This window comes from Aegilops tauschii, chromosome 5 (genome assembly GCF_002575655.3).
Source record: "Aegilops tauschii subsp. strangulata cultivar AL8/78 chromosome 5, Aet v6.0, whole genome shotgun sequence".
NCBI classification, from domain to species: Eukaryota; Viridiplantae; Streptophyta; class Magnoliopsida; order Poales; family Poaceae; genus Aegilops; species Aegilops tauschii.
The window spans coordinates 509,729,328-509,737,710 of record NC_053039.3 but is presented as its reverse complement, the minus strand read 5'-3'; the positions used below and the strand labels follow the sequence as shown (position 1 = coordinate 509,737,710).

The 8,383-nt window shown below is 41.1% G+C and overlaps 1 protein-coding gene across 1 annotated transcript; it reads right to left on the bottom strand.

Annotated features, from left to right (window-relative positions):
- Positions 1–1,039: 1,039 nt before the first annotated feature.
- Positions 1,040–3,588, bottom strand: LOC109732837 (G-type lectin S-receptor-like serine/threonine-protein kinase At2g19130). The gene has a single exon (XM_020292037.2). It carries the CDS (start codon positions 3,521–3,523, stop codon positions 1,040–1,042), a length of 2,484 nt encoding a protein of 827 aa, XP_020147626.1. The 5' UTR covers positions 3,524–3,588.
- Between the last annotated feature and the right edge of the window lie 4,795 nt (positions 3,589–8,383).

The following is an 8,383-nucleotide window of genomic DNA, read 5'->3' as shown; positions in this document are numbered from 1 at the left end:
CTGTATTTTTAGGTTTCATAAATTTTGTCTTATTTCATACATAAAAAGAGAACGTAAGAAAATATATACTCGCAGTAAAAAATATTTTATGTTACGTAAAATTACGAACGTAAAAACATAGTATAAAACATTCACAAAATGCGATATTTCTGGTCTTATAACCTTTTTTGTTTTCTTATACCAAATTTTACGTAGTGAATCAATATGAATGTAACTATTTGTATTCCAAACGTAATTTATTTATGAAGCGATCTTAAGATTACCTCGGGTGAAGAATAACTTATTCTGCATCATGAGTGATGAATAGTATTATAGGGATTGACTATTCGTCACCCTGGGTGAGGAATAGTTATTCTTCACCCCCCTCTATTTTACCATCAATGCACTGTAATTTTACGTTTCGTAAGTTTTGTCTTATTTCTGACGTAAAAAGAGACCGTCAAAAAATATATAATTGCCTAAAAAATATTTTATGTTATGTAAAATTACAAACGTAAAAACATAGTGTAAAATATACATAAACTCCAAATTTTCTTGTCTTATGACCTATATATTTATTTTCTTATACCAAATTTTACGTAGTGAATCAATAGGAATGTAACTATTTGAATTTCAAATGTAATTTAATTATGAAGTGATTGTAAAATTACCTCGGGTGAAGAATAACTTATTCTGCACCCTGGGTGATGAATAGCATCATATATATATATATATATATATATCATATATATCATATATATTCACATTTTTGAATGGCGCCTCAATGGATGCTATTACATCTATCCACTACCTTTCCCGAGATCTGTGCAGGTGAGATAATGAAAGTGAAAATACTCATATCGTGTACATGGTGTATATATTTATCATCTCAACATACCATACACATATTTGTAGTAGGAACATACTTTTGCAACAATACTTGCATACAAAAAAATTGGCATCAAATAAGAGCCAATTCAGATTACAATTTTAAAATTTGTTGCAACAATATTAGGCACATTGACTATGCATGTTTACTATGTACATTGAAGATGTTGCATCAGTGTTCCTTCATAGCAGCAAGTTGTCTCGGCATCGGGGGCATATCAATCTCCCGCAGACCCTCGAGAATCTTGACCACTTCACCCATCGTTGGTCGATCAAACTCATTATCTTGGATGCACCAAAATGCAACTTTGCAAATCCGTTCAGCCTCTTCCAAGTTGAAGTCACCATGTAATTTCGGGTCCACCAAACTTCCCACGTCACCACCCTGAAGCTTGTTGATGGCTTTAATTGGAAAATATTTGACATAGTAGCTCTCACTAGTATTGTATGTTTCTGGCGAATTCCTACTTCCAGATAAGATTTCCAAAAGTACCACACCAAAACTATAAACATCAATTTTCGGTGTAATAGCAACTCCGCTAAGCCACTCTGGGGCAATATAACCCGCAGTTCCTCTTAATGTGGTCAGGATTCGACTAAAATCCCTTCCCACTAATGTTGCCAACCCAAAATCTGCAACTTTGGGAACAAATGATGCATCTACAAGTATATTCTCTGGCTTAATATCACAATGTATGATGCATTCATGACAATTATGATGCAAGTAGGACAATCCTCTCGCAACTCCAAGGGTTATTTGATATCTGGTGTTCCAACTTAGGACAACAACATTAACATTGTCCTTCTTAAATAGATGGCCATCAAGAGATCCATTTAACATGTGTTCATACACAAGTAGCCTTTTATCACCTTCGCTGCAGAAACCAATCAATTTGACTATGTTGATATGCTGAATCAGCCCAACTGAGCTCACCTCTGCCCTGAATTGCTTCTCTCCTTGATAGGCACTATCAAGCCTTTTCACTGCTATACTAGTCATGTCACTTAGTATTCCCTTGTATACAGAACCAAAACCACCTCCTCCTAGCTTTTCTGAGAAGTTTCTAGTAGCATGGACTAAATCAGTGTATCTAAAGACTATAATCCCTCCACAACTGCCTTGATTATCATATAAAGGCAAACCAAACCGCTTGAATCTGTTCCTCCAAATCAGTAACAACACTATGAGCATTATTAATCCAAAACCAATAATGCTTGCAGCAGCAATAACTCCAATGTTTGGTTTTCCTTTGTTTTTTCTCCAACTTAGTAGAAAATAATTTTTGGCAAGGCGAACGTAAAGAACATCTTCAGCTCTATTATCAGTGCCATAATTCAGATTTACACTAAGCAATTCTCCATTCCAGATAGAGCATAGTTGATTGGTAAAGGAATACGCAGTGCATGAGCAGGAACTAAGGCAAACTTCTTCGCAGTTTCTTTGACTGCTAACAACGACTATTATTTGGGGCTTGTAAGGCAATTTAACTTGAGCAATGCGGTGAAACACGTCTGTTGAACTTGTCATGTTTCTGTCACTAGTGCTGCAATGTAGTGGTGTATTTCGGATGCATCCCCCTGTTCGATCATTAGACTCCCAGTCCATCGGTGACTTCTTAGAGAATCCCTCCATACAATCACATAATCGATATGCATTGTTGTTGCAGACTGTGAAAGGTCCGCATGTAGCAGGAGTAGTGCATGGATCGTAAGGTTGGGCATGTATGGTTTCCCAAGACTGTTTGGCTTGCGACCAAAAGTTTAGTTTTATCCGACCAGAGATATCTAGTGACACAAATATGGAAGATGAATCATCCAAACAAGTGTACATGTAGTACTCCTCTTGCTTGTTATTAACATATGTTGGGTTAATCAATCGTTTGGCCAGAGGATCCAAATATACCAGTGACTTGAGTATCAATGATGATTGTTTGGATGATGCATATTGCCAATACACTACGGAAGGGTCGTTGCGGCGCTTGAGGACGACCCTGCTGGTGCCTTCTAGTTCAACACTATATGAGCCAAGACATGGATCAGTGAGGCTCTTCTTTGAAATGATTGAACAACTCAAGCCGGTGACCTTGTTCCGACCAAACTTGGCGCCGGGAAGCAAAACATCTGTTGGGTAGTCGAAGCTCTGCCACACGATCTCTTGGCTATTTGTGAGTAGGGCAAGGTTTCCACTGTTCAAGAGAACAATGGCACTACTATTTTTGTTGTTGGTTTGTGTCCTATTGACAATATGAGTGGACCAAACAACGGATTCCTTGCTGGCATCAGCATGGTTTACGACAATGACAAGATTTCCATCACTTGAGATCTTGAGCTGTGTTGAGTTGAGTTTGGGATGTGTGATGGGCTCCACCCTATTAGCTACCCACACAGTAGTAAAAACAGGGATTTTATTGAACCATATGCCAAGGTACCAACTGGAGCTGGTGTTGTGGTGGAACTTACTACCGCTGCTGGTGCATGCAGTGTTAGCTGGCTGGAAGAAGCCCAACGCGAACTTGCCGTTTCTTGAGATGAGCTTGCTGCCACCGACGGCAGCAAGCACTTGGCCTGCCATGAGAGTGTCCCTTGCAGAAGAGCACCGAGGAGCTGTGTGCGAGAGTAAGAGAAGCCCGAGTAACATGTAGAGGAAAGCAGGCATGGAGAAGTGTAGTGTGAGGTGAGTTGTTGGAGAAGAGAGGAGGTCTGGATGGATGGATGAATGTTGTGCTCTGCTATCCGGAGAAGGAAGAAGACGATGTGTGTGTGTGTGTATATATAGGGAAGGAAAATGCATCATCCTCCTACCTACTAACGGGTGTACGTACGTTGTTACAAGGCTGAAATCAGTAAGCAGGCAGGAAGGTCACCACTGGGTTCGGTTAACATATATTCAATCAGCTCATCTTCTCTTGCTATACCAAGTCCTTCTGTTTTACGCAGTCAACTCTTGCTTCTTGACCTTCAACGTATGGACGGACCGCCGCCTTGGACGACAGTTCACGCACCATGCATGCACCCAGCTGTTCACCATTGTCCTAATCCAGGAGCCTAATTTAGTTAGCATATGGAGCTGCGCCGAAGTCACCACCCAGAAGCCCGGGCAGTTCTACATGCAAACACAACCTGTTGAGCCCTGTGACTCCACTGGAACAACCTGGCTCTCCACTTCAACTTCAACCAACAAAGAAGATCAGGCGTCCGGGTGCCGGGATGCCTCACTTGGCTGGAATCTGAAAGAGCCTGGGGATTCTTCAATTGCCTGAGGAGACTAAGCAAGATGCGCCCGCTGGCGTGGAGATCCCAGTTTGATTGTTCTGATGCTATGTCACAGTCTTGTAGCAGCTATGAGGGTGGTCTTAGCCCGTAAAATGTATTTTTTTTCTTTTTGAACCTGCTTTGGCATGCTTGTCGGACTCGGGAGCTCTGATTTCGTTATGTTAATAATGGAATCGGGGGGGGTTTCGGCCCTCCTTTCAGTCTAAAAAAATTTAGTTAGCATATTCATACAGTTTTGTAGGATTCTGAAAGTCCACGATGCTGGCTAGAGAAGACCTAATTTAAACCTCTTTTTTTGACAGATCAATGTTTCTGTTGGGTATAGAAAACCGTTCCTTCAAATAACAAACGGACAAGTTGAGTACATGAAATATTAGTCAAAGGTCATGTACGTACTGTACTAGCTAACCATGTAAGTTGAAGCTTCCTATGAAGAATTGCGAAGGGTGATTGGTTTGCGCTCTATCAGGTGTTAATTAATCACTAAACAAATATTTCATCTACAGTAAACTTCATAAATCAAATCAATGTAAGAATGTTTATCAAGATCTAACGAATTCCAGTTGCTAAATTATATTATCGATCGTGGGGAGTTATAACTCCATAGGTCCACGGTGAGTGAGTGACGAAAAAGATTTATTTGACTAAGTAGTGACAAATAAAATTAATCTCCCCGCCGGCACCATTTTCATATAGGGTTTGTACAACTGTATACACAACTATTATTATATATCATAGCAAATAGACCACACTTTCGTGATAATTTTATAGATGTGTACACTGACCGTACGATGCAGATGTTGAGAGCAATTTATGTACATGTACAAAACTGTTGCACATGTGTCAGGTGGTTAGCGCGTTGTTAGCCAGCCCAGTTGATAACTTGAGTTTAATTTTAAACAAGAGTATAATTTAATGGATGGCGGCTAGCTAGTCCTATGTTATTATTATATACGGTTAGGAGAATTCGACCTTTGACTAGTGTTTTCTTTAATAGTTTCACAGCTTATTGACCTCTTTGCTTTTCATTGTTCATATATATTACTGAATGATTTAAGGGCCTCTTTGATTCGCATCTCAACACGTAGGTAGAAAAAAAATTCAAGAACATATATCATGATGGGAGAGTGTTTGATACCATAGAAAAAACAAAGACATTACATCAATAGGTTTGAGTGGACGGAAGTTTTCCTCTAAAATATAGCACAAATGAATCCTCCAGAGAAAAATACTAAGGATTTCAATCATTCTAATCAAACAACCATTATACGAAATATTCCTAAAGATCCAAATCCTCCAAAATTCCTATACAACTTTCTTTGAATCAAAGGAGGCCTAAGTGTGTTTGCTAGCTAGTAAGGTTCATTTTGTTGTAAGAAAGAAAACTCTCTATGCTAGTACGAAACACCATGGCCCACATGGCTAAAATGACTCACTGCACATAGAACTTGGGCCCATTCCTACCACCATGTTGCTAAAATCCGCTTCATTCATGTGCATGCTGCTACTGCTACTGCTACTGCTACTACTTATAAAAGCATGAGTTTGGTGAATCCAAACGATCTCAACCATGCAATCACCTATGTCCAACATTCCACGTCGCTCCATTGATGTATCCATCACATCACCACAATTTGGAAACAACATTGATTGCATTAATTGTAGTTATCTATTACTACTTATAAAAGCGTGAATTTGGTGAATCCAAATGATCTCAATCATTCATCACCTATATCCAACGTCCCACATCGCTCAAATGTTGTATCCATCACATCACCACAATTTGGACACAACATTGATTGCATTAATTTTAATTAACCTTGAAAACATCATTAATTTCATTGGTTGGAATTAATCTTCAGAATAAAATAAATCTACCACTACTTATAGAAGTATGAGTTTGGTGAATCCAAACGATCTCAACCATTCAATCACCTATATCCAACATCTCACGTTGCTCCAATGATGTATCCATCACCATCACCACAATTTGGAAGCAACATTGATTATATTAATAGTAATTAACTTGGAAAACATCATTAATTTCATTGGTTGCAATTAATATTGAATTTTTTTGCATAAATTATCTTTGCTTAAACATTTACTCATTGCTCTCTCTCCCTTCAATTGTATTAGGCCACGACCAATTTTAAGAATAAGATGGGTGGGACGAAATGTGTTCCTACACTGTTGAGTACGCAATCTCTATTGTAGGCTACATGGCTGCCCGATCCCCCACAATTCAATGGTAGCGCATTGTCAAGCCACCCTACTGATGGTCCAAGCTGAGTCAACACCTAAAACTCAACCACATCAACCGGGAAGTAGCATCCCTAGATGGCGACCCCTATACCACAAACGAGGACCTTGTCACGCTGAGAAGCTGAGACAGAATGGCGTGACAGATCATTTAAAAGAGGACAGCCCTATAGGTCTACAACTAATGCACAGTGAGCATGACCATGTCGGCACATGACATAGCTCAGATTCCCAAGTGGCCAAACAATAGGCAACATCTGTTCGTCAACATGGGAGAGTTACGAGAGTGGGAGACCACAATGCAAAACTCCTTAAGATCATATCAAACTAGAGGTGTGTTGTGAAGGAAATATGCCCTAGAGGCAATAATAAAGTTATTATTTATTTCCTTATTTCATGATAAATGTTTATTATTCATGCTAGAATTGTATTAATCGGAAACTTAGTACATGTGTGAATACATAGACAAAAACAAAGTGTCCCTAGTATGCCTCTACTTGACTAGCTCATTTATCAAAGATGGTTATGTCCTAACCATAGACATGTGTTGTCATTTGATGAACGTGATCACATCATTAGGAGAATGATGTGATGGACAAGACCCATTCGTTAGCTTAGCATTATGATCGTTACAATTTCTTTGCTACTGCTTTCTTCATGACTTATACATGTTCCTCAGACTATGAGATTATGCAACTCCCGAATACCGGAGGAACACCTTGTGTGCTATCAAACGTCACAACGTAACTGGGTGATTATAAAGATGCTCTACAGGTGTCTCCGATGGTGTTTGTTGAGTTGGCATAGATCAAGATTAGGATTTGTCACTCCGTGTATCGGAGAGGTATCTCTGGGCCCTCTCGGTAATGCACATCACTATAAGCCTTGCAAGCAATGTGACTAATGAGTTAGTTGCGGGATGATGCATTACGGAACGAGTAAAGAGACTTGCCGGTAACGAGATTGAACTAGGTATTGAGATACCGACGATCGAATCTCGGGCAAGTAACATACCGATGACAAAGGGAACAAAGTATGTTGTTATGCGGTTTGACCGATAAAGATCTTCGTAGAATATGTAGGAACCAATATGAGCATCCAGGTTCCGCTATTGGTTATTGACCGGAGATGCGTCTCGGTCATGTCTACATAGTTCTCGAACCCGTAGGGTCCGCACGCTTAACGTTTGGTGACGATCGGTATTATGAATTTATGTGATTTGATGTACCGAAGGTTGTTCGGAGTCCCGGATGAGATCACAAACACGATGAGGAGTCTCAAAATGGTCGAGACATAAAGATAGATATATTGGAAGGCTATGTTTGGACATCGGAATGGTTCCGGGTGAGTTCGGGCATTTACCGGAGTACCGGGAGGTTACCGGAACCCCCGGGGAGTCAATGGGCCTTAATGGGTCATAGTGGAAAGGAGGAGGAGGCATCCAAGGTGGAGGGCGCGCCCCCCTAGCCCAATCCGAATTGGGTGGGGGGCCGGCCCCCCTTTTCCTTCTCTTCTTCTCCCCCTTCCTTCCCTCTCCTACTCCAACAAGGGAAAGGGGGAATCCTACTCCCACCGGGAGTAGGACTCCCCCCTTGGGTGCGCCTAGGAGGCCGACCCTCTCCCCCTCCTCCACTCCTTTATATACGGGGGAGGGGGACACCCCATAGACACACAAGTTGATCTTTGATCTTTTAGCCGTGTGCGGTGCCCCCCTCCATCATAATCCACCTCGGTCATATCGTCGTAGTGCTTAGGCGAAGCCCTGCGCCGGTAGCTTCATCATCACCGTCATCACGCCGTCGTGCTGACGAAGCTCTTCCCCGACACTCTGCTGGATTGTGAGTTCGTGGGACGTCACCGAGCCGAACGTGTGCAGATCGCGGAGGTGTCGTACCTTCGGTGCTAGGATCGGTCGATCGTGAAGACGTACGACTACATCAACCGCGTTGTCATAACGCTTCCGCTTACGGTCTACGTGGGTACA